Here is a 27,347-nt window from a genome sequence, read left to right as displayed (position 1 = left end):
GAATGCAATGGATGCATAACCGTTTGTTTAATGGTAGTGAGTTTTTTTTAAATAGGGACTTTGCTCCAAACTAGAAACCTAGGTGATACCTTCAGTCTTAAAGGGCAACTAAAGACGGTTTCTGAAAAAATATTTATGTGAGGTAGGGTATTAACTCATGAATCAAATTGTAACATGAAATGATTGTATCAATAATTCAGTGTATGTCAGAAATTGTGCAAATTTGTAAGTGTAAAGCTTTTAGGTAATTGTTTTTCCTTATTAGAACTGCATAATTGTATTTGCACATCTCTCTTGTTAGTCCAAACCCTCCATCTATTCTGGAGAGTGCAGACAAGCGCACAATCGCCTCTGAATTGTGTGATGCCAGCTGCTCTATAGCCTACCAGCTGAGCTGTGCAGTCATTGCATTGGAGGAATACAGCAGGTGGGGGATTGACCTGAGGAATCACTCTCAAATGACGAGACAGGATCCTGTTATTTCTAAACAATGCTTTGGCCAATTATGGAGTTGTGCTAGCCACTCCTGCAATACCTAACTGTGGGGTGCGTCACTAAACACTCAAGTGTTACATCACATCATGGTGTGCTAAGGCTACCTGTAAATACTATCCTAGCTCACGCATTAACCGTGGCTGAACACCTAATTGTGATGGCCCACCTGGGTAGTTATGGTTCTATGCAGGTAGTCACCTAGTTCTATGCAGGCCCAACTATGTGAATATTTCTGGCTATGCTGCTGGCTTAAATAGGATGGTATACTCTAGAGAATAGAGTTAGTGCTGTTCTTTTTGTGTGCATGTGTGTGTTTGTGTAGAGGAATTCAGCTCAATGATTATCCGTCCACAGTACTGAGGAGTGTGTTGAATCTGGCTCTCCCAGCGTGAGTATGCATATGGATGTGTTTATTTGCGCATGTATTCTGCATATAAATGCAATTCGTCCTTGTTGGTGTTCAGCCACGAGCTTGTGCTTGTTTGTGCTTGTGAAACGTGTCTGCACATTATGTAAGGAGAACTATAAAGAGCAAACACATTTCCAGGCACAAGCTGAGGGTTGGAAAAGGAAGAGGGTGCATCATAAAACAAGGTTTCTTCTAAAGCCCGTTCGTCTTTGGGTGAATTAATGATTCAGTGATATTGTGTCCAGGTTGGGACATTTGGGGGCAGGGATCGGAGTGATAGACTTGATATTGAGAGTGCTATGGATTGGCCGGCTGGCTAGGAGGGAATGCTCTGTATTGGCTGTGACAATGTTGCTTAGCTTTTAAGGAACTTGAAATAAAACAGCAGGTTTGACTCCTTAGCAGGACATCTAAATCTGTGATGTATTTGTATTTTAGGATTACAGTACTATAATGATACAGTAAGGTACAGAAAATGCCAAATGTGTAGCAGTCTGCTGCAAGTGATATATTATAACATCCAGAGCGGGCGGCCTGTAGCGTAGTGATTAAGGTAAATGACTGGGAGATGCAATTTCGGTGGTTCTAATCCCAGTGTAACCACAATAAAATCCGCACCGCCGTTGGGCCCTTGAGCAAGGCCCTTAACCCTGCATTGCTCCAGGGGAGGATTGTCTCCTGCTTAGTCTAATCAACTGTACGTCGCTCTGGATAAGAGCGTCTGCAAAATGCCAATAATGTAAAGAGCACTTTCTAACAACAGAATCTATGAATCTGTTATCTATTTAAAACAAAAGTTGTTGTGCAGTGCGTAAAGAAGGTATGCCAAGGGGGAAAAGGTCAGGCCTCCATAAAAAGAAATACACACAAATAAATGAAATGAAACACCATTAAAAATTCCCCCTAGATGCCATGCCCAAATGCTGCTGATAGCCTGAGCTCCAGATGAGGCAGGACAGCGTAGCTGGCAGTCCGTGATGGGATGGCATGACACAAGAATGAGTGATGATGGGAGATGTGTTTTCATTAGCTGCAAGAAGATATTATTTTAGCAGGGGGGCCATGTATATCAAGCACCCCCCCCCCCCCCCCCTGTTCAGCTTCAGAAAATAATTCGCCATCTGGCACAGGAAACAGGCTGGAACAACGGAAACTAGAGAGCTCTACAATTTGTAATGGATAATATTAGATAACTAACAACAACAAAAAATAGTAAAAAAAATAAATAAATTGTAGTACTATTTAAAAAGTAATCCCATCCCACGCAAAGAACAGAGAAACAGGGTGCTGAATTTCCCAAATTGCTTTGCCCTCTCTGGGTTGCCAGGTTGGATAAGGGAGCGTAAATTCTCGTCCTAACAGGTGATGCAAGGTATTTTCTTCCCAGACTCAACAAAGCTTCAGTGAGCTCAGAATAAATTCCTGGAGTAGTTCCTCAGCTAGTCAAAAACCTTTGAAAGCTCTTCTTAAAGGTGGGCCAAGCAAGGAGCTCCCACATTTACACCAGGCTTTGTACTCGAGTTCTTACAGCACATGGATAAAAGAGCCTGAAAACCTTTAGAAAGCAAAGTGGTTCTGCTGCGTATAGGGGAGAGAGAACAGTATTGCAGTTTATAAACATGGTGGGAATTTTTGTTTCCACAGGCCAGTTCTGCCAGCCTGGGCTGAACCCTACTTCCTGTCACTAGGGGGGCTGAATGAATGTTCTGTGATGAATATTTCACAGCAGAAACATTACTGACTGTGCCTGAGTGCCTGAGTGCCCGATCTCTCTGCTCAAGCTTATCTACTCCAGTTATGAAATGAAAGTCCACATTTCACCAAAGACAGTGTTTGATTTCTCATCAAGAATCTTCTCAAATATTTTTAGCGCCCAGGAAGAGCCCTCAAACAAGTGCTTTGCCATCTGATAGTGGATATCAATGCCGTGCTTGATATGTGTGTATCATAATGCTTAGCTGAATATTTATTTCACTGGATGTGGTAAAATCATATGAGAACTTTCATAATCCTGTGTAGATTCTAAGGATTTAATATTGGTTTCCTTATTCTAAGCTGATTGTTACCATTTGAAAGCCATTCCAAAAACTCTAAAGCTGCTTTCACATGGACTAGAATCAAATGCTGTGTTTAACATCAAGTAAGGTGGTGACTACACATGAGAAGAATTGAGTACGGCCAGCTGTTGAAACTTGACGTCATCCATCCAGGAGGTTCAGAAAACAGTAACAAGCAATAGCAGTAGGTTGTCTGCAGCTATATGAGGCTAAGTTGTGGGCTTGATTTGTGAAACTGTAAATCCTGGGTTTATCCCAAAATGTCAACAATTGTGCTAACTCAGTTAGCCATGTATGTGAAACGACCCCGGGCTCTATGTTTCTAGCGATAATACAGAATAGCAAAATATAGGCAGAGTAGCTGCATCCCCTGGTAGCCCCAGCTGACTACTTATCTACCTCCAGACAATACTCTTTATCCCCAAATCTTTACATTTTTGTATATTTTTGGGTTATACAGCTCAGGAAACCGAGAGCCATGCAGATGTTCTTCCATGTTTACATCTGCCTGCTCCATACAAAGCTGTGATGAGATTAGGCATGCTAGGAAAGGTCAGCTTCAAATGAGGTTAAATTATCTAAACTTCAAGTGTTGCAACAGTATGCCAGGCTTATCATTGCTGTCAAGTTGAGTGGTATTGCTTTCTCCATAGGAATTTAATAGCTTGACGCCATGTTTAGCGTTTTGACTGATATGTGAGTCGCTTAATGTGAGAGAGTGGGGTCGGAGGACCAGATGCGACCTTGAGGGGATCAATAATTTACCCATGGTTTGGCAACACTGCCAACACAAAACAACCCGAATAAGAGGGCGACAACAGACTCGAGCGAGGAAACTCCAACAAACGGATAACAAAGGAAAACTGAACCTCTATAATCAAAAGAGCACTAGAAAGAGGTAAGGTGGTAAAAGGGTAAAGAAAAGCTTCCAGAATTCAGGGCAGCGCGCCATGGAGACAGGAACACAGCAGAGGGTGAGAAAAGAAACAGAAATCTTTAAACCCTAATTCTTGCCCTAAGCTAAAGGAAGCTCCTGCGTTGCTTTCAAACAAAAGAAATGCAGTCCTCCAACTTGCGTCTACCTGGCTTTGAAATGTGACAGAATGCAACACAAAAGCCCGGAGCCCAGGGAAGATGGAGCTGAAGCAGAGCAGATATACCTGCCAGCAATTAAGCCTGCTATTAGCCAGAGAGACCGAAAACCAGGGCCAGAGCGCCCTCTTGTGACCCAAAGAGTCCACGCCTGGAAAACCACGGGCTGGCTAAAAACCATGACAGCTTACTGTAACTGACAACAAAGTACAAGTGAATTGCAAGTGGATAGTGGCCATCAAGTAATTTGTTATGTAAATTGTTTTTCTACAATAATATAATAATAATAATGAGTTATTTAGCTGACGCTTTTATCCAAAGAGACAGTTGATTAGACTAATCTGGGAACAATCTCCCATGGATCAATGTGAGGTTAAGGGCCTTGGTCTAGGTATTCTGATCTTATCGTGGCGACACTGGGACTTCAACCTTCCGAGTTCGAGTCATGTACCTGAAACACTAGGCACTAGTTACACGTAATACCTTGTAACATACTTTATTTATTTCCTGTTAACTAACAGAATCAACATGTAATTAAAAAGGCTGGATTAATGTTTTTCACATGCACTCAGTTTTTAATTACACCTGTGCACCAACTCGTTAATGCAATTATCTAATCAACCAATCATGTGGCAGTAACACCAGATCAACTCAAAAACAAGAGGTCAAAAGGTTCGGTTGTTGTGCAGACCAAAAAGCAGAATGTGGAAAAAATGTGATCTGACTGTGTTTTGACTGTGGAATGACTGTTGGTGCCAGATGGGGTGGTTTGAGTATCTCAGAAACTGCTGATCTCTTGGTATTTTCAGACAGAGTTTATTTTCTCTAGAGTTTACATAGAATGGTGTGAAAGACAAAAAAACATCCTTTGAGCAGCGGTTCTGTAGGTGTAGACAGCATGTTAATGAGAGATGACCAAGGAGAATGGCCAGCTGTTTCAAGCTGTCGGGAAGGCAAAAATAACTCAAATAACCATATATAACAGCAGTGGTATGCAGAAGAGCATCTCTGAACATGTCAAACCTTGAAGTGGATGGGCTATAGCAGCACAAATCCAATACATTTAAAAAATATGGATAAATTCCTAATAAAGTCAGTTTTTGCACCCAGAAAGCTTGTATTTCAGAAGAAATCCAAAACCATCCTATAGGATGCTATAACATCCGAATCCTGAAAAGAAGACTGAATAGAGTAATACTTGTTCAAATAGTGGTGAAAATCCTGCAGTCTGAGACCTCTCCCCATGGGGAATGCCATAACTGCTGTTGGCCTGTGAGACTCCTTGCCACAGCTCCTCAGCTCTGGAATGAGATCCAATTTCAGGCCGTAGAGTGTGTCATTGCACCAATATCTATCTGGTGCTTTAGCTGGATGGGCTACCTGGAGGACCTGTGGCTTTTTATCCATTTTAACCTTTTGTGCAGATCCTGACTTTTTAATACATGGTTCTGTCAGAGCAGAAGAATTGTAGCTCTGCTGTTGACATGATAAATTGATTCAAATCTTACAGGTATTAGCTTATGATTGAGTTCTTCCTCATTTTCCAGACATATCATAAATCAATCTTTTTAACACCATTGAGCAGAGGGTAGTAGAAGAAGGATCACATTTTCATTTAGTTAAATCACTTCATGTGCTTATACATATTTAAATTATTTAAATTATTGTACAGAAAGGCTTGATATTCATTTTGAAATATTGTGTACTTTGGTCCATATCTGCAAAATAGGGACAAATAAAATAATATGTGTTTCATTGTGAGACTGATCTAAAACAACATTTTCATTTCTTGAAATTACTTCATGTACTTATACATAGTTAAATTATTTAAATTGTACACAAAGGCATGATATTCATTTTGAAATATTGTGTACATTGGGTCCATATCTGTGAAATAGGGACAAATAAAATAATATGTTTCATTGTGAGACTGATCTAAAACAACATTTTCATTTCTTGAAATTACTTCATGTACTTATACATGTTTAAATGATTTAAATTGTACACAAGGCGTGATATTCATTTTGAAATATTGTGTACATTGGGTCCATATCTGTGAAATAGGGACAAATAAAATAAAATGTGTTTCACTGTGAGACTGATCTTAAATGAAAACTGTGTACATGTGTGTAGGTTTCTCAGGTACAAATTTATTACATTACTCCAGCCCTGTCCAGTACACTGTCCAGGGTAGGTATACTCATAAAGCATCTGAAAGCCTCCTGACATTCCAGAATTATATCAATTTCTATGCTAGGTGAGGAATTGGATTTGAACTTGGACAAATATTTGATATTTTCCCATCTGGCCGGGCCTTCCAAGCACGTGACCAGGCAATAGCCACTGTCACTGGCTATTTTCTTTCTATGGGTGTTCTTCCCCATGGCTTAGGTACGACATATTAGGCAAGATAAGGGTAGAAGGAGAAAGGATTTTACTTGGCAGTATAATGGTAAGTAAATGTGATTGCAGTACAAGTCTAAAAAATAAGTCCAATAAATACCTAATAAAGTGCTCTCTGAGGGTATATTGATTTAAGTGCATGCTGAAAATGTTTCTGTTAATGAGTAAAATAAGAATGGACTGTCTTACATTTTACATTTTTGTCATTTGGCAGACCCTTTTAATCCAAAGCGACTTACAAGTGCATAGGTTCTACCACAAGTCAAAGCATCACATCCAGAACTAGGAAAATACACATGGAATGCTGTTCTAAACATATAGTCGTCATCATAAGTGCAATCTTTTAATTTTTAAAAATTTATTTATTTATTTATTTTGGGGGGGGGGGGGGGGGGGGTTCGACAAGGATAGGGATATCAGAAAGGAGGGGTGGGGGAAATCAGGAGGGAGGACTAAGGTAGAGTTTGAAAAGGTGTGTTTTGAGTCTGCGTCAAAATAGGGGGAGGGATTCTGCGGTCCTGACAGTGGTAGGCAAGTCATTCCACCACTGAGGAACCAGAACGGAAAACAGGCGTGAACGTGCAGCTCGACCGCCAGGTGCACGTAGAGAGGGAACCATAAGGCGACCAGGGCTGGCAGACCGGAGTGGTCTAGCTGGGGAGTATGGAGTGATCAAGGATTGTATGTAAGGTGGGGCAGTCCCCTTAGCAGCCTGAAATGCCAACACTAGGGCCTTGAAATGGATGCGTGCAGCAATAGGAAGCCAGTGGAGGCCAATGAGAAGCAGGGTGACATGAGCCGACCTGGGCTGACTGGTGATCAGGCTGGCTGCAGCATTCTGGACCAGCTGGAGGGGCTTGATGGCACACGCTGGGAGACCGGTTAGGAGGGAGTTGCAGTAATCCAGGCGGGAAATGACGAGCGCCTGGACTAGGAGCTGGGTGGCTTTCTCCATCAGGAGATGACGGATACGGCGTATATTATACAGAAAGAACCTGCAGGTTCTGGCAGTGGAGGATACTTGTGGAGCCAGGGTGAGGCAGTTATCAAGAGTCACCCCAAGATTCTTTGCCGTACGGGAGGAGGAAACTACAAAGTCCTCAACAGTCAGTGAGAGGCCGATTGACGGAGAGGACTTAGCAGGGATGTAAAGAAGCTCAGTTTTGGCAAGGTTGAGCTTCAGGTGGTGGGAAGTCATCCACGCAGAGATATCAGCCAAGCAGGCAGAGATCTGTGTGGTGACTTGGGTATCGGGGGGGAAGGAAATAAAGAGTTGGGTGTCATCAGCATAACAATGATAAGAAAAGCCATGGGAAGAGATAACAGAACCAAGAGACATGGTGTATAGTGAGAAGAGGAGAGGCCCAAGAACCGAGCCCTGCGGGACTCCAGTTTGTAGGGGGTGAGGGTCAGAGACTGAGCCCCTCCAAGTCACCTGGTAGGAGCAACCAGAGAGGTAGGAGGAAAACCAAGCGAGTGCAGACCCTGTGACACCCATCCCAGACAGCGATGAGAGCAGAATCTCATGGTTGACTGTATCGAAGGCGGCCAACAGGTCGAGGAAGATGAGGACAGGGGAGAGGGATTTGGCTTTAGCAGAGTGGAGTGCCTCAGTGACCGCGAGCAGGGCAGTCTCAGTGGAATGGCCACTCTTGAAGCCAGACTGGGTGGGGTCATGGAGATTGTTCTGGAGAAGATAAGTGGACAGTTGGGAGCAGACCGCCCGTTCCAGAGTTTTAGCGAGAAAGGGAAGAAGAGAGACAGGCCAGTAGTTGTTCAGGGCAGAGGGGTCAAGAGTAGGTTTTTTGAGCAGGGGAGTGACTCTGGCCCTCTTCAGGGAAGAGGGCATGGTGCCGGAAGAGAGGGAGGTGTTGATTAGAGAGGAGAGAAAAGGGAGAATGTCATTGGATATAGATTGTAGGAGGGGAGAGGGGATGGGGTCAAGAGGACAGGTGGTCGGGCGGTGGGATGTAAGGAGTTTCAATGTGTCGGCATTGGAGAGGGGAGAAAAGGAGGCTAGGCTGTTGGGGAAGGTAGGAGGGTCAGCAGGGGGAGAGGGTTGTGAGAAGGAATTGTGAATGGCATCAACCTTCTTTTCAAAGAAGGAGACAAAGTCATCAGGTGTGAGTGAAGAGGGGGGTGGGGGGGGAGGGGGGGCCAGAAGAGAGGAGAAGGTTGAAAACAGTTTGCGGGGATTAGAGGCGGCCGCGTTAATTTTTGAGTGAAAGAAGGAAGATTAAGCTAGAGAGACAGAGGAATGGAAAGATGATAATAGGACATGGAAGGAAGCCATATCACTGGGGAGACAGGACCTTTTCCATTTTCTCTCCGCTGCCTGCAGTTCGGTTCGGACAGCTCGTAGAGCATCAGAAAGCCAAGGACTGGGGGGGGGGAGGCCCTAGCTAGTTTGGTGGTGAGGGGACACAGAGAGTCAAAGGAAGATGAGAGGGAGGACATGAGAGTTGTCGCAGCATCATCGGGAGACAGTTGAGAGAAAGACCCCGCGGATGGTAGGGAGGAGAGGATTGTAGATGAGAGGGTGGAGGAAGACAGGTGGCGTAGGTTCCGCCGACAGGTGACAGTGGATGGTGGGAGAGATGGATGGGTGTTAGAGGAGAGTGGACGAGAAAAAGAGATGAAGGAGTGGTCAGATATATGGAGTGGTGTTACAGAGAGGTTGGTTGTTGTGCAACTCCTTGTGAAGATGAGGTCAAGAAGGTTGCCTGCTTTATGGGTGGGAGGGGAAAGAGTGAGGGTAAGGTCGAAAGAAGAAAGGAGGGAGAGAAAGGTAGACTGGGTGGACTCTGAGTTGAGGTTGAAGTCACCCAGGAGGATCAGGGGGGTGTCATTTACTGGTGAAGAGCTAAGGAGGATGTCCTTCTCATCCAAAAAGCTCCCCGGAGGACCCGGGGGGCGATAAACAATAATAAACAGTTTGCACGGCAAAGTAACAGAAACCGCATGCAATTCAAAAGAGGAGAAGGCGAAGGATGATGAGAAGGCACTAGATCTCCATGAGGATGAGATTAGGAGACCTGTGCCACCTCCTCTGCCAGAGGTTCTGGGTGTGTGGGAAAAAGAGAAGGCAGAGGAAAGGGCAGCCGGGGTGGCCGTGTTCTCTGGTGAGAGCCAAGTTTCAGTTAAAGCAAGAAAGTCAAGGTTGAGGTGGGAGGCATAGGCAGATATGAAGTCTGCTGAATGAAGTCTTGGGCTGTTCTGTTTTAGTTTTTGCTTCATCGATGCGTAATGTAATCACAATCACAGGATGGAAATAATTCTAGTTAAACCACGTCTTGTGATGAGATTGGTTTGGGTGGGGGGGTCAATTGCTTGTAACGTTAGATCAGTCTAACTGCTTTCTCTCTCCGATGTGTGTTTAATTGTTTTGAAGTCAGCCTCACGTTTTCTATTTTACTCTGTCGCTAGCTATTAAGCTATCGTGCTGTATTTCTACAAATGTCTATCAACATGTAATTACAAAACGATGGCCTGCTTGTCTAGTTCTTTCCTCCCCATCTGAGGAAATAGAAAGCTAACGATGCGTTGCTTCTAAGGGCAGTCAGTTTCAACCTTGTGTATTTTGTCTCTCACCAAACCTGGTTGGCATAGGGAATGACTTATACATTCATTAGCATTCATATCTCTTAGCATTGCCCATTTACGGTGTCTATGCAAAGGCAGAGTAACTAATAATCACTTGGTTTTGTGTTACGTTAACGCAACCTTCACAACACACTTCATCTAATGTTTAAATGCTAATTTCTCAGATCTAGTGTGTCATTTGACAAATTGCCAAGTGAAACATTGATCGATCTTGCTGTTAACATTCCTGCATCCACACGTATCTCTTCTCCCAGCAGCACAAAGAAAATGAGCAACATCTATGAGTCTGCAGCCAACTCCCTGGGCCTCTTCAGCAGCCCCTGTCTGACCAAGGTGGAACTGCGTGTCATGTGCAAGGGGATATCCGACAGAGACGCCCTGTCCAAGCCTGACCCCTGCGTTGTTCTGAAGATGCAGTCACACGGGCAGTGGCTGGAGGTAGGGGCCCTGATCAGTCACTCCACTGCATCCTTATATTAAAGTAACACAAACAGGGAGTTGAAAGGACTAATTGTCTTTAATTTTTTTACAATTTCTGGCAGATGTCCTATTTGGTTCTGTATTGACGAACATACTGTAAGTATCTTGGATGAAAGATATATAAACATACAAGGTGCTAGTCAAGAACATATTACCTTCTGACCTGTTTTTGAGGAGCAGAAATGAAGGACTGTATGATTGTTGAGTATGATGTATGTGGTTTATTATATTAAGAAGCCACATGATTTATGCTCTAGAAGCTTCCCACATCCATCCAAACCAGTTACTATTAATAGCCCATTAAACATGCAATATTCATGTACCCAATATACATCTACACTTGACTAATGATAACAGCTGGACCCTGACCCTTGATTGCACTGCAGAATTATGATAATGCCAATGAGTATGGTCTTACATTACAGAAATGTTTCTCAAAAGTGGTAATATTAAGTGTTGTGTTGGCTGTATCAAGCTTTTTAAACTTCTGAGGCCTATTTGGTATGTATCTGATTTTTGCACAAGGACAGTATGTCCTGTACTCTGTGGGGTTGTTTGAGTGTGAAATCAGTTGGTGTTTTTTTTTTAATACCTTTTTATTATGATTCCATTTCTTGGTCTTCAGTCTTAATAACATTTTTCACTAAAAAATCTGATTAATAATTCCACTAATAAGTTCCATTCTGTCTTGAGTGCCTTATAGAAGAGACCATTCTACAATTTCAGCATCATGATTATGAATGCAACACAATTGAAGCAATGCTCTACACTTAAATGCACACTCAGTGAGCACTTTATTAGGTATTTTTTAGACTTATGTTTTAGACTTACAAAATATCTATTTTTTAACCTATCCATGCTTTGTGCGTTCAGTGATTCTCTTCTGCATATCACTGTTGTAATGTGTGGTTATTTGCATTACTGTCACCTTCTTGTAAGCTTCAACTAGTCTGGCCCTTATCCTCTGACCTCTCTCATTAACAACATTTTTTTTTTTCATCAGACCTGCTGCTCACTGGATGTTTTTAGCTTTTTGCACCATTCTCTGAAAATTTGACTGCTGTGCATGAAAATCTCAGGAGATCAGCAGTTTCTCAGATACTCAAACCAACCTGTCTGGCACCAACAAACATTCCGTGGTCAAAGTCACTTAGATCACATTTCTTCTCCATTCTGACATTTGGTCTGAAAAACAGCTGAACCTCTTGACCAACGCTGCATGCTTTTTTGTATTTAGTTGCTGCCACATGATTGGCTGATTAAATATTTGCATTATCAAGCCGAGGTACAGGTCTACCTAATAAATTGCTCACTGTGTATATGCTAGCTCGGCACCATTTCGTGTTTGAGCTCTGAACACACTGCACATAGGCTGTCACTTTGCATTTCTAGTCATTTTTCAATCCTAAATGCCTAGAAGGGAATTTGGAGAGACAGATCGTAGTGTGTGATTGCAGATTGTTGCATGCCACTGCTGACAGATTGAAGATATGATGACTAAATTATTTTTTAATATTACCATCAAGGACATTTGGCTTATTTGGTAAAGAACAGTGAAATAACTCCCAATGCTTTATCTAAGCGTTATGTGGGTGTTTCGGGAAGTTGAGTTTCAGGTGTTTCATTAAAGGGGCAACATAATTTATCTGCGACTGTTGTATCGCAAATCCAGTGTTAAACTTCAGCAACCTGTCCAGTAAATTATAGGTATGTAAGCAAAAAAGAGGGACATGATATCTTTGACATTAAATGTAGTGTTAATTTTGGGCTCGTGCTTGCTTTACTATTTTCACTTGCATGAAAAGCAGCTCACAGCTGCCTATTATAGCGGAGTCAGTGCTGTTTGACTGTTTCAGGAATCGCATGGAATCTCACATCCACTCCTAAGGATTTTCTGTTAAAAGTAAAAATAATGTCTAGGAATAGCTACAGGACTGGGGAAGAAACGGAGTGTTAAGTTATGATAATTGTATGGCCACACCAGCTGCTCCAACACCAGGGCTTTGCCAAAAGTTTACACTTGGGATGAGTGCATTTCCACAAATCCCACGTTCCTAAAGGTTTCTAGAGCAACAATCCCAAAAAAGCAGGCATCTTGTGAGTTTGAGCACCAACTGAGTAAACATCTATGCCATGACACTGAATGAAAATAAGTCTGGAAAGCTGTCAGGGTTTTTAACGAGCTCCCTGTCTGTGGAAGAAGTCCATCTGGCCCTCCCACCTTTACTGCCATACACTCTCCAGTCAGCCTGAGAGACTACAGATCCATTTTATTCTTGCTTTGCATGAAAGGAATGTTCAGTCTAAAGGGTTGTTCTTCTCAACAACTTCTGCTGCCTTTATGTCTGAAGCAGATAAGGCATTGTTTTCTCAATGAGTCTTTCTCAATATAGCATTACTGTACTCATGAACTGTCACAAAGTGCTTTCAGAAAGGCTGTAAAAAATGTAGATAGCTACAACATGAAATGGAAGAAATGGAAAATCACAAACAATGATCCAATGACAAGCAGAAAACGAAACCCACAATGCACATAGTGAAATCCAAGTTACGTAATCATCTTAGCTGTTTTTAAAAAGCAATGTCCTTGTGTGATATCTTACAGTACTTTCATAGTTTGTTTGATACATTGAATCGAGGTTCTGACTCCCAGTGCTTGTTAATATCACCTAATCTAGCCATTTACAGCAATCATCCCCGACATCAATGCGAATTCTCAACCCACTGTTAACTAAGTCATCACTGCATGTAAAAGTGAAGGTAAATCGTATTATATTTGCCCATGAGACAACATGGGGAAAAAACTAAAAGGTAATTTATTTTGTCATGGGTTTGCTTCTGCTGAGTTTGTCATCATTTTCCTGTTATGATCTGTGACATTTTCATTTGCTAGACCAAATCTGAAAGTGTTTTGCAATCCTCTGCTTTGCTTTAGAAGGTTAATGTGTTCAGCCCACCTTCTGTCTTTGTTAGAGAACCGCAGCCACAAGTCAGGGAGGCTTTGCAGAGGGAAGCTAATGAGCTGCTATCACCTAACAACAGGTCCAGCTCAGGACACATGCCCTCTTTGATACAGTTGCTGACTCTGAAGTATTTCACTACAATAACGGGAATGACAGGCTGTTTGTGAATGCCAGGCAGGAGAAGTGTGATGTAATGAATTTACCAAACAATGTGATGCACGGTATCATTTGTGTCAGCTAGAAAGACAGTTCATAAGCATGTTTCAGAAGTGTTTCTGGAGCCATTTGGCATCCAGTGCAGCAGTGGTTCTTTTGAGACTGTTTTGCTATAATGCAAGACAGTACTGAGGTTAACAGGTCCTTTTATTTTGGGCTGGGAAATAAAAAAAAACAAAAACAAAGCAAGGACAAAGAGGCAGGCAGAGAGAAAGGAGGAACAAAAAGTAAAAGAGAGGGGGGAGACAATGAGTGAGAGAAAAAGACATAAAGAGAGATAAAGTAAGCCTATTTGGCTCTGTGATTCAGCACTGGACAGGTCCTGTGCTTTTCCACACAGTCAAGCAACAGTAAATTGTTATTTCTACTAATTGGGCACTGTCAGTAGCCAATGGCAGTACCTTCCAAAGTGCTTCATTTACTCTCCAGTTTGCATGCCTAGTAAGACCTACCTACTGATTGATTTCAAATCTGGGATGTTTCTTTGGGGGTTTGGTAAATGCATACATTTCAACCTTGTAACAAATATTCTGTACTGCATCTCCATGCAAACAATTTCCCTGTGTTTTAGGTTCTACATATAAAGTATTTCCCACCAGTGTATTTTTGATTGGGTTTACTATATTTTCTTGTGATATTGTATTCTTAAAATATGTGGCAGCAATAATGGTGGTTTAGGCCCATTTACAACTTGCTTGGGAGGCTGTGTTTTTGGGGTTACAAAAAACAAATGAAGAAAGGAAAATTATACTTATGACAACATTGCATAAACTTTGTGCACCAAAGTAAAGATAGCAACATTTTGTGATAGCTGGAAAAGGTATTTCTGTATTCACAGTATACAACACAGAAGAGGTACGTGCAGAAGTTGGGCAAAATGAGGCCAAATGGCATTAGGTCACTTGAGATGGCTAGAGCTCAGTTATCTACCCTGATGCATGCCAACAAGCTGAAACCACTGTAATGACCTACTCCAGCCTTAAGCAACCTTTCTGGTTTCACTAAGGCATCCCGATTTCAGCATGTTAGTCTACCGACTTCACGTTTAGAGATTGACATGTATGATTAACAATGCCGTTGTCATCTGTCAGTATATTACTGCTTTTGTTTTGGCACGTTGTCAAATTACGCTGCGTACGTCAGGAGCTAGTTATCAGAGCCCCTGAGGAACAACTCACCTGAAATCTAGATTTATGAATTCACTTGATCATTTTCCTTATTCTTTCATCAGTAAATTACCAGTACATAGAAATTCTGTCTCTCCACTGAGGACAATTTTTTATTTTTGCATCAGCTGGGTGGATATTCGCGAGCATTTATGCTTTTTAGATTGAATCCTAGAGGGACCTCCCCAGCTGCTATATTTTAGATGGAATTTATGTGCTTTACTGCACAACTGAAAACTGAATGAAAAAGTGAAATCCTGGGCCACTGGGATTTTCATGTAATCAGTTACTGATTGTACGGCCCTAGTAGAAACAGAGGAAGCAGGCTAGTGGGAGGCAGTGGACCCCTTTCACACCTGATCCCTGAGGTATGTATTAGACGTAGGTAGTGGAATGAAACACTTGAATCAGATTTTTCATCAAAAGCCATCAACAGAGCCCTGTAAGTTAAGAAAGCAGTTGTACATTTCTGACTTTTTATGGAAATTGAGTTCCCTCAAGCCTCTCTTGTCTGAAATTACTCTTGACACAGTGTAGGAAATAAGTATGCTGGAGTTTAATTGCAGGAGATTTGTCTTTCTCTTTGATTTGGATTTTGGGCTATTAGTACTTAGTGAAAGTAGGATAGTGAAAAGAGGTAGTTGTCCTGAGAAAGAAAAAGAGCAGTGTCAGTTTCTTGATTTCTTTTCTTTGCTGTTGCTTCCCAATACAGCACATGAGCTGCAGGGGTTAACCTGATGGGGAAAATGCTTTAGTCAGGGAGACAGTGAAGTGACCTGCTGAACAGGCTCCTGCACACCTACTCTTAAACTCTTACCAGTTTAAACTTTCAGCAGTTAAGCTGTATATCTGCTATATATTTTTATTAACCCAATACCTTCTTTCATTGATAACTGCATGAAGATGCATCATAGTAGTCCTTGAAGCATACTTTGGCACCAGGTGAGGAGCTGGTAGAAAAGATTCTCCAGTCCTGCAAATAATACAGACAAAATTAGCATTTAGATATGATTTAGGCTTTTTCTTTGTGCCCATAAATTATTTACAAGTAGTCCCACTTTTCTAGAAAATACCCATCAAGGACTTTATTTCATGCATGACCAAAAAGATAAATTATGATTAGTGTTTATGTGGTGGCGCATACATTATTTTAAAAAGGGTACCGGTCAGGCCACATTTGTCTGATCTATTAAACACTGTTTCTGCTCACTTTGTGGGTCTTGAGCATTTGAACTTTTAAATACATCAGTGTAGAGGCCATGTAAAACTATAGATGGCAATGAGCCAGTCTGCTATAATATAATAAACATTTGAAGGTACTTCAATGAACGGGCACTCTGCGATTTCCATTGACTTTTTCCCAGCACATTTTGGAGGTGCACCTCAATCCTTTTCACCTCTGTTATAGGGATCCCTTTCACTGTCCTTCAAATAAATAAAATTCATTCACCAACGCAAATTGGATTTCGCTCACTGGATGGGGGGGGGGGGGGGGGTGTGTGGGTTTTTTCTGTTGTAAGGGCTCTGCTACAGTTCACTAGATGTTAATTTGAGAAGCATTTGAGAAACATTATGTCCTCATTCCACACCTGCCCACAGAATGGTGGTATTTTAGGAACGTTATATCCAAAAACTACTTGGTCAGTGCAAAAGTGTGACTTTTTGGGGAATGGAATCCCATTGTTTTTATGTTCACCAGGCAAGTTATGTGCATGCATGAAAATTGTTCAGTTTGATAAAAACAACAAAGCAGTAGTTGAAAAAACCTGGCTCTCTGACTGGCATTTCTGATCTTATATATACATTTTTTAATTGCTTTATTTCCTACTTTAATAAATAAAACTTGCCATCATACTTTGCTGGGCCCATACAGTCGGTACAAGCATCCATCCCCAGTGAGCGATATGTGTTATTGCTTACCCTTTTTGATGGACAGCACAGAAGCCAAATATATCATCAGATGTATGACAGAGCTCATCAATGGCATCTTGTACCATATATTCACAGGACCAGGCATTGGATACGCATAAGGTTAGATTGGACGAGCATCAGCATTTCTGCAGTAGAATCATACAGGCCTCGCCTTAACACCAAATTCCACCAAATCTACAAACATTTTTCTCCATAGCACTGGGAGTTAAGAACTTAAGGTCAACTTGGCTCAATCCTTTATGGTTTTTAACACAAGTTTGAACATATAGGATTGAGCCAAGTTGACCTTAAGTTCTCAAACTAATTGGCTAGAACAGCCTAGGAAACTTGGATAATGTTGTTCAGATAAAGTGTTAGCAGCTTCCTCTGGGTTGGAGTTTCTGAACTCTTCAAGAATTAATGAAGCTGAACAAAATCACAAACCCCTGAGCTTTGCAGCACCTATCTTCTTGTTTCTGGCAAACCCCACATGGGTCTGGCTATCTTGCTTCTTACATTGGCAGCACTTCTGCCGATAAGCTTTGGGAATCTGTTCAAAAGACTGCAAAATAGCCTTTTTCACCTTTTTATAGTTAACACCTTTGTGTCAACAAACTTGTAGTGCTTTTCCAGACATCACAGACAGCAGCAGGGTTGTTCAGGCCAATTTTCAGCCGTAGCAACTGGCTTACGGAGAATACTTATCAACCACATTTAAAGGGAGAACCACACAGATGCAATAGCTTAAATGGTAAATGGCAGGCATTTATATAGCGCCTTTATCCAAAGTGCTGTACAATTTATGCTTCTCCATTCACTCATTCATACACACACTCGCACACCGACGGCGATTGGCTGCCATGCAAGGCACCCACCAGCTTGTCAGGAGCATTTGGGGGTTAGGTTTCTTGCTCAGGGACACTTCGACACAGCCTGGGCGGGGGATCGAACCAGCAACCCTCTGACTGCTCTTACTGCCTGAGCCATGTCGCCCCCGTGCTGACATCAAAATGTATTGACTGAACACATACCCTATGAGCCTCAATACCCTATGAGCCTCAATCTCCAGCAATCTCCAGCAAAACTCCAGCAATCTCAGCCTCAAGCTTCATTTTTTAAATCTCATACTGAAATTTATTTTGTCCTCTGCCTCAATATTTTTACTCAAGTCACCAGATGTTCAAGATTTACAGCTTCACTTTCCTGAACTATTTGAATTGGGATAATCAGCTTCTCAACTAACACAGATGCAACTTTAGATTTCATAAAAGCTTTAGTCAAAATCCAGCAAAACAACCAGCAAATCCCAGTTCTATAAAGAGGCGAAAAACAACGGACTTAAAATTGCATACACAAATTCACAGCTGCACAAAGCAAGAGTTGTAAGACTCAATGTTTTAAGTGGCAAAAACCAAATGCTTCTGCCCATAGAGCAGCCGACTGCCAAGCCATATGTGAATCCCCTGTTTGGGTGGGGCTTTGACCCCTGTCATGGCACCTTCTGAGTTCTCCCTCTTCTGTCTGTTGCTGTCTCTGCTTTCTCTAGAAAAGAGACAGCAGCAAAAAATATGAAAGGAGGCTGGACCTGTCCTCTCTCTTTAAAAAGAGAATTACTTGCACTATACTAATGCACTATACAAATTAATGCTAAATAAATAAAGAAAGTGTAAACAGGCCTAAAGCATGGCCTAAAATGTGAATGTGAGTGTGTGTATGAGTGTTTTTGAATTACTCAGTAAGACCTTATTTAGAGTGTATTATTGTATTAAATAGCTTAGTAGGATCGCAGAAAATCTCATTGGCATTCCCCATTCCCCATCTCGCAGTCTAATCTTTATTTTACTAATGCTAGATCAGGGAACAAAATGATTTAAATGCTGTTCATGAAGGCCATGAATACTTGGATGGGAGAGCTGTAAAAACAAAGTTACTGCTGGGAGTGATGTGGGTGGGCCAGTAGGGGGCGATCTCCCCTCTGGTCAAATAAACACCAATGCCTCAGTAATGGGAACTTGTTAAACTGTCCTGACTGGTCATTAATGATCCCATTACATGTATCACAAAGAGTAGCGGGTGCCTCTGTGTACTAGCCAAATTCCCAACCTGGCTTTTACAACCTGCTGCCTAATCCTCCCCGAGTTTATTTGGCAAAGAAAGTCCTCTCTCTCTCCGGTCAGCTGATGCGTAGTGAATGTTCAAATGCAAAATGGCTGCCTCCCATCACTCAGGTGCTATACATTGATGGTGGCTGTGGGGAATTTCATATAATTTGCATCCTCTCTGAAGACAGTTATAAAATGCACGATTGACAGGGTGGGTCTGTGGACAGGCACACAAGGCTGCCAGGCACATTATCCCTCCTGGGGGAAGCATGTGGAGGGAATCCCAGAGGCTGGATAGTCATTACTGATAATGAGAGACAATCAGAGGGAGTATGGAGTCATGCTGACTACCCTGACACAGATAGCGTTTGATAATCACTCATGTTTTTAAGTTTCATGTTGTTGAGACTGTGGCTGCAAGGCCATGAACAGTTTGGACTTTTAATGATTTTTCTGTTCATTCACTGGACCATACCCACAACCTTTCTTGTCCTTTCATATGTTGCGAAATGCTGGGTGCTGACTTAACTAATTTCACTTGAATTTAAAAAAAGTTTGTTTTGTTTTTATCATTAATGAATAACTAGGAGCATATTCATAACTTTTCTGCAGGTTTTTTGTCAAGGCAATTCTTGCAAGCTTGCTTCATGTGGCTATTATCCATGTTGTTCTTATACATTTGCATCTCATGAGGTGGTGACGGGTAACTAGCACTTAGAGCTCTCCTGCCATAAAACATAATTATTATTCTTGAAGCCTTTGTACCATGTAATTACATGTGCAGAGCTGACTCGTTTAAATACCTTGTTTCCCTATGAGCATCATTTGAAGCAGATTTCTGACATTAAGCTGCTCAATACACAGGCTATTAAATCTCTACAGTTTTTTGCATAAGTTGAAGAGGCTTACAAATAGTTTCCTGGAGTCAAGGTTAAGCCAATCTGACTGACTGCATTTTCATTTGTATTTATTTGTTTTCCTTAGAGACCAGGTTTGGTTCCCATTTAGCAGTCTTGTATTCAAATACAGAATGTAAACTGAGAACACAGGGAGAAATACAGATTCATACACATTTCAAATAGCATCCTATGTAAGAGAAATGTAGAAGAGTTGGGTGAAGAAAGTAGTCTGGTTTTCTACATGTAGGTCAGACACGGTGCAATATTTTGCAGTGTAATATTTGTTACTTTACTCTTCTAAGCTTCAGGGGTCACTTGCACACTAAACTTCTATTAATTTCCTCATTGATGCTGAGTGCCTCATACAAAAGACATCTCTACTAACATCAGAACTGTGAGGAGATAAACATGTTTTTCACGTCTCCAGAGCCAGCTTTCAGGTAGACTGCTCCATTCAGCTTAGAAACGCAGACAAAGTGCTTCAGGGATACACTCAACCAACTCTTGCCTGCAGTCTGTCTTAGAAATTACATGGAAGTACTGAATTTTACTGAGTTTACTGAGTTTGAACCTGCAAAACCGTGTTTGTGAAGAAAACAAGTATTTATCTGTAAATCAACATTAATGTGTAATTGCAAACTACAAGTTACCTGTAGCTAGGGTCTCCGGTTTCCCTCTAACATGTGTCATGCAGGGATTTAAACTTTATTTCATTGGTTATCCTCCAGGGGGGCCCACAGGCACCGGCATAGTCAAGTGGCTGTTTGTACAGTTGAGGTTCTAATTGAGACATTTATAAAAACGACATTTATAAAAACTATTCCTTCATCTAATATGGTGAGAATCATGAAGAAAAGTGAGCAAGTTTGAATGTCTTTGACGCTGAGCCAGTGGTTCTCACCCCTGGTTATGGGCTATGGAGTTATGGGTTATTTCTGCTGGAATAACATAAATGGCAACTACCTACCATTTATATTAATATCACTCAGAGGTTATTCCCTCATGGTTCAACCAATCAAGGAATAACCTGTCAACTGACATGCTCTCAAACACCCCACGCCACTCAGGCACTCAAAGAAACCTAAGAAAACACAAAATCACACTATGACAATGGTCATAAATCAAACATCCTCTGTCAAGCATATTTGTTAAGATTATTGATTACTCGATGAATCCATGAATCTCAAGAGGTGTGCCTGTGGCAATTGTTTAACAATGCCCAGTGAACAGGAAAATATATTTTGCAGGGTGTGTTTCTGCAAATAATCGATTTTTGGCTGCTTAGATTGAAATCTAACATAGATTGAAAACATAGATTGATCTATATCAGATCTGCAGCCAAATCTACAATTGTGTTTGGTTTATCCATTTTTTCAAGGAACAAATATTGCAAAATATTTTTTTTACAGATTTCATATTTCACCAGCTAGACAAGGCAAGTGGTCAAGCATAAATAATACAACGTAATAAGTAATAAAACCTGATATAAAAAGAGTGTGGGTTGAACTCATGAGCAGACTTAGGTTTCAAAGACCCAAAATCAGTGGTGACTGGGAGTACACTAATGTTGTGTTGTGTTGCTTGCAAGAATAATTGTAAAAACTATGCTAAAATGTTTGTAGTTTATCCAAAGAAAACATTTTAAAAGCAGTTTCAAATTACGAAGAAATAAACAATTCATACATTGTTTTCAACTGTATTTACAAATCATGTACAACATATTTTGTAAATGCAGTTTAAAACTATTGAACTGTTTTTGTTCTACTTTCTTAAATTTTTTAGCACCACATCAAGCAGTGCTTATCAGAAATGCTTTCAGATCTTTGGGTCTGAGATCAAATGCTTCTAGGGTTGTGCATGACATAAAAATCTAAAGAAATGTTGAGAAATATTGAAGGAAAAATCTTGAGACAAGCCTGAAGTACAGCAAACTGAAAGGATGTTGAATAAATGCTGCAAGCACCTCTGGCCTTAGGCCTCTAATCCAGGTTGGAGCGATGAGTCAGTGCTAATTACCCAGAGACATTCTGTTTTTACTCTCACTTGCTAATGAGGAGGTTCTGGCATATTAAATATCTTTAAGGGATGTAATTGTACGATGAAAAACAACAGAGATAGTTCCTCTGTCCAGAGAAGAGTGTGGAGGACTATATAGACAGGGTGATTTAATGAGCACTCTTTGGGCTTCATTGTAAATCTGCATAGTACCTCTTACCTAATTAAATGCACAGGGAATAAACATTATAATATGGCATGTGATCACCATATAATTCTTCTTGGGTTTTGGATAATATATTAAGCTGATATACGACATTTACACCAACAGACATGCAAACACAGTTAGGCACACAGAAATAGCTCATTTTGGCACTCATTTCACAGCCATGGTCTCATGTGCATTGTTCCGTGTTGATGCAAAGGCTGGGCACCTAACTGGATAGAACTTGACAAGGTGTATGCGTGTCTGTCTGGGCGGGTGGGGCATTTGGTGGGATCTGACCACTTTGTGTGGACATAAATAGGAGAACATTAAACCCTTGGTGAGTTATACAGAAGCTACAGAACACTGGCTGCCTGCGCTGAGCTGCATGGTCAGTTTACAAAAACTGTTTAGCATTCAAAATTGCGACCAAAACAGGTTAAAAAACGAACCTTTCACTTTGTGGCACCACCCATCCTCTACCATTCTGGTTTTACTTACAATGGTGAGAGATTATTAAACCTTTATAAGTACCTTGGACGCTGGTTTATTGGTCCTTCTGTCCTAAATGGATGGTTGTTGCAGCGTCCAAATGAATGTCTCGCTGAGATGCGCTTGCTTCCCCCCACCCTCCCCCGAACACACATACACACACACACACACACACCCATCAGGAGTCTGGGCTTGGGCAGTCTGCAGACGGGCAGGCAGCTGGGCCGCCCACTGAGAGGTGAAATTTGACCCCTATTGGAGAGCACGATAACACACGGCTGGCTAAGGCGTCTGATACATCACCAGGCAATCAGGCGTGCCACCAAACCTCACTTATCATAACCCTTCAGGAGGACTTCAGTACCTGGAACATTCCCCATGGAGGGCACCCAAGGCCTCTCACTGAGCTTCTGTCTTCTTGGACTAGCCTCCGTGTGTAACAGTTGTAACCAATTTGCACTTACACTCATCAGCAGCTTGGCCAGATGCTGGTGGGGTTGGGTCAGCACTGTCCTTCACACTCCAACCCTAGAAACACTCCAACTCTCCTTCTGCAGTGTAATTCATTTGAAAAGCTAATCTACAAGCACGATGAAAAATCAGTCAATATGACACATATTTCAGACACATATTTTAAATATTTCAGACACAATCTGTTTATTGATTTATTTTATTTGTTTACCTTGGCGTATATGGGTCGTTTTTTTCCTTCTGTAATGTAATCGGCAGTGAAGGTACTGTCATTTCTGCCCTACTACTGTTATTACTGTAAGGTCCCTTTATTTCCACTTGCTGTTCTTAGTCACAATTCAGATGAACCGTGGATGCAAAAGAACACAACTCTTTGTTACACTTGAACTCTTGCTTTATAGTAAACAGGTTTAACTTCACCTTATCCAATGTAACACTATGCTTGTCACAGACAGAAATGAACAATATGTATGATTGATCTTACAGACGTGAAATGTAAAATGAGCTTTGCTGTGCTTATGTTGCCTGGGAATGAGATTATTAATTTCTGATTGATTGCATCTTGTGTAATAAATTCGATTATAGTGAATGTGAAGATCTTGTTCGGGAGAGTGGTGGTTTTTACTTAATGAGTAATTATCATGTCCCATTTAGTTCACTTAGTCTTCTTTTTTTGGTAATTTCTATTCATGTAAACTAAACCCCTATACATTGTTATCATCTTTTGGTCTACACAGGGTACGTTTGGAGTCTGTCTTTCATAATCTTTGTTTGTTATTTTGCACTTTGTGCCTCCACAGCTGTACGTTGTATTAGCTTATTCGTCAAAGTACGTGAGAAACATGGAGGAGAAAGACGTTTTTGAGTATTTCTAAGATCTAGAGGAAGAAAAAAGAGGAAGAAAAGGGGGTTATAAAGAAATGGGTAGTTAAGATAGTGAGTTTTGATTAATTTCTTAGTTCCTGGGTATTTCAGTGGCTTCTTAAGCAACAGCATCAGTGAAGGTCAGAGACGCTAAGGAACTTTAGTGTGCAGAGCTTTACTTTCACAATCTTCTTGCTGCAAAGGGAGTTCCACAAGGCTGCGTTTTTAAACCAAACAATGCTTTATCAGACTCCTAGGGATTCACATCGCATTCTCTGCATCTTCAAACCTTCCTGTCTAAAAATAGCCAGGCCCGGTCCACACCTGGGAGGCACTAGTGTGCGCATCACTAATTGAAGGTGTGTTTGGAGCTATGCAGGCTTGGCTTTCTGCTTCACTTACATATCGCAACCCAGGACCGTATCTTAGGAACGTGCGTGTGATTTTCTATACACTTCAACTCATGATTTTGTGTAAATTTGTGTGTGACAGCTGCAGTGAGTTATCAATGACTGGGTGAAATGAATACGGAGAAGATTCACACACCATGGCAATGTCATGTTGCAATATCCGTTGGAAAAGAAGGACTTACATTTAATGTACATTGTGAAAACTTGTGTTCAGGGGGTTGTACATTTCTGTTGTACCATGTTTTATTCTTGAGAAGGACATACTGACATTTAAAATGATGCCTTCATTTTGTAAGTTATTTCTATGCGAGTGAATATTGCTAATATGAAACTCAAGGACTTACCAAAGCTTTATAAATAGCTTTGTACGTATTGTATTTTGACCCTGCATATTCAGTGCGACACTCAGAAATACCATAGTAGACACTACAGTTTGATTCAGTCCAAGTCCATGGGTTCCAATATTGCCTAAAACCTAAGTGATGTATTCTAGTGCTCCATCCATTACATTGGTGTGGAATATTAATTTCTGGCCCCAGCACTGGAATTGCTCCAGAATGAAATAACTGCCGTTCCCAAGTGTGCATGCCTAACACAACAGAGATAACTTTGGCATCAAGCCCTCTCTGTGCTTTCCTAGCAATAGCGATGCTGAATGGGATTTTGGTTTTGGCCGGGTTTACAGGGAGAAAGAGGCTAATTTGCAGAAAACATTTGCAAAACAAACCCATCTTGAGAAAACCCAGTGCCTACAATGGGAAATCCCATCAACACAAGCATCTGGCTGCGCATGATCTGCATCATGATGCACGTTCTCCGCAGCTGCATATCAACTAAATACTTTTGAGTTTTGGTAAAGCAGATTCAAATGTACAGCTGCAGTGAGCCAATTATACTGACCCTTGGAAAATGTATTTTGTAGGATTAAAAGTATAATACATTTTCATTCAATGCAAAGAAACATCTTTTGGTTGTTGTTTGAAATGTGTTAATCAATCACAAAACAGACAGAACATGTAAAAGCATGCTGAGAAGTACACATATCTCCCTATAATCACATCTCTGTAGGGCCATGTGGATTATGGGTAAGCCGCTTTAGGAAAACAGAGAGAAGCTTTGAATGTGCTTCTGAAAACGGGTGTAATGAAGAAATTTGAGACCCTGGGCTGTGAATCAAGGGTTTGCTAGCTCAGTCAAAATTCTGCCTGGGATTTTTGGATTATCACATTGCAGCAGCTTCCCCAGCCAGACTTCTGATAAGGCGGATTCCAGGATGAGGAACGCTCATTTTACTGGGTGGCTTTCCTGAAGGGAGAGAGCCATTGTTTACATTGTGTACATGACTGCAGACTGTTTTGGCCAATAGAACACAGTACAATAATAGCAACAGAACAATATGCGGTGATGACGTTTTAGGGCCCTATTTTGGTGAAAGTGCAAATGTGCCTGGGCATTGTGTGGTTTCGTCTTGCACCAACAAGATATGTTTTGCCTGCCGCGGGTTTGTTAGTTCCGTCACCTGCAGTATACCCATTTGTCTCAACATGGGTTGGGTGGCGCAATTGGGGGTACATCAATAGAAAGTTTGGTGTTCAAAACTACAAAAACTGAGGGACACAATGCGGAGACCAGCTTTACTCCTGTCAAACGGTGTAAGATACCCGTTTGCTAAATGCATGTGCACTGGGTTTGTTATGTTGTTTTTACTGTTACTACAGTCAAATGGAGTACAGGGAGCACATTCACAGGCAGGGCAACTCCTTCTAGGAAATTTCTGACAAATGTGGATTCTCTGGGGTCCTGGGTGTATTATTTATGTGAACTGTAAGGGAGGCCCCTCGATTCATTTCCAAGTAGTGATTCAAACTGAAGGGTGACCCGTGTTTGCAAATTATCCAGGGTCTACCCACAACTGTGTCATTCGTGCAACATTTGAGGCAGGTGCTTCCTGGACTTCCCCAACTTTCTTTTATTTGTGTGTTTGGCTGGGTTAGGTCAATGATTGAGTGACCATTTGCAATGTTAAAAATGTGTTGTTTTAACCAGTTGGGTGGTTACATTGCAGCCTTCAGAATGTGGGTTCATTCTTTGTGGTGGGCTGTGTTCTACATGACATAGCCATACACCGAGGATATGGTGTGCACCTGAAGAGGACACATTACAGAACGTCGTACGGAGAGAGTTAAAGCCTCACGTGCCGATTGTGATGGAGATTGGGGCGGCAAAGAGTGTACAGCAACAGGGACTGGTTGGCTGTGGAGCTGTTTCCCTGGGGAATGTGCACTCATCTTATGAACTGCATGTATACAATTTATTCAACTTAGTTGCAGTGGAGAATCTGCAAGAAAAAAGTACCTGTAGTAAATTCACAGGTTCACAGCTGTGATGGCAGGGAGTCTTCTTCTCCTGTCTAGTCTGGGGAGATTCACTCTGTGGAGTTGTTCACTGGAATCATTTATCATAGCTTTTAGCACTGGTAAATAAATTACAAATATTGTCCTTGTATGATGGGTGGAAGTAACAAAAATTAAAGAAATGCTGAATTGATTAACCATTAAGTCTCACCGGCCCATGGTTGCTCCCCTGTATTTCAAACAGTGAATAAATCGATTTTAACACAATAGAAAGCTTAAAAGCAAATGCTGTTCTGTAGTGCTGACAAGGAATAGCTTACCATCCACGCACATGATTTCATTACATACTGTATGCCAACATATTACATGCACAGGAGTGGTAAATCTATGTCAGCTATTGTAAAACGTGAAATATGCTTTTAACTACTTTATAAATTGCTAATGTCTGCCAATGAATACATGATCCATGCAGAATGCCTGTATGTTCTGTGCCCAATATTTAAAAATATAAAAAGATTTGCTAAATGATAGAAATAGTATTTTTTTATAAATTACAGAAGCATCTCATTGTTTTCTTTTTCGAATTGCGTCCCTCTGAAGTGAAATATGTGTCAGGCAAAGATAGAATCTCTTCCACCATCTGTTTTTTTAGCTGGGATTCTATTACTTTCTGACAGTTTGTCAGGTGTGATAGCCTGCAATCTCCAGCAGGGTAAAGCTTAATATAGCAGTCCAGATAAGAGCCAAAACTCCCAGCACC

At 41.3% G+C, this 27,347-nt stretch overlaps 1 protein-coding gene across 2 annotated transcripts in view; it reads left to right on the top strand.

Moving 5' to 3' along the window:
• cpne4a (copine IVa) overlaps window positions 1-27,347 on the top strand; it is a 71,289-nt gene that overhangs the window by 7,301 nt on the left and 36,641 nt on the right. The window contains exon 2 of one of the 2 annotated variants that reach the window (XM_061233988.1): window positions 10,317-10,497. In XM_061233988.1, coding sequence (XP_061089972.1) covers window positions 10,327-10,497 — 171 coding nt within the window. In that variant the 5' untranslated portion in view covers window positions 10,317-10,326. Of the gene's footprint in view, window positions 1-10,313; window positions 10,498-27,347 lie in introns of both variants that reach the window. The other variant, XM_061233981.1, reaches the window with a different exon arrangement.

The sequence above is a fragment of the Conger conger genome, chromosome 1 (genome assembly GCF_963514075.1).
Source record: "Conger conger chromosome 1, fConCon1.1, whole genome shotgun sequence".
Taxonomy (NCBI): domain Eukaryota; kingdom Metazoa; phylum Chordata; class Actinopteri; order Anguilliformes; family Congridae; genus Conger; species Conger conger.
The sequence above is the reverse complement of the archived record's forward strand: the minus strand, read 5'-3'. Positions and strand labels throughout refer to the sequence as shown.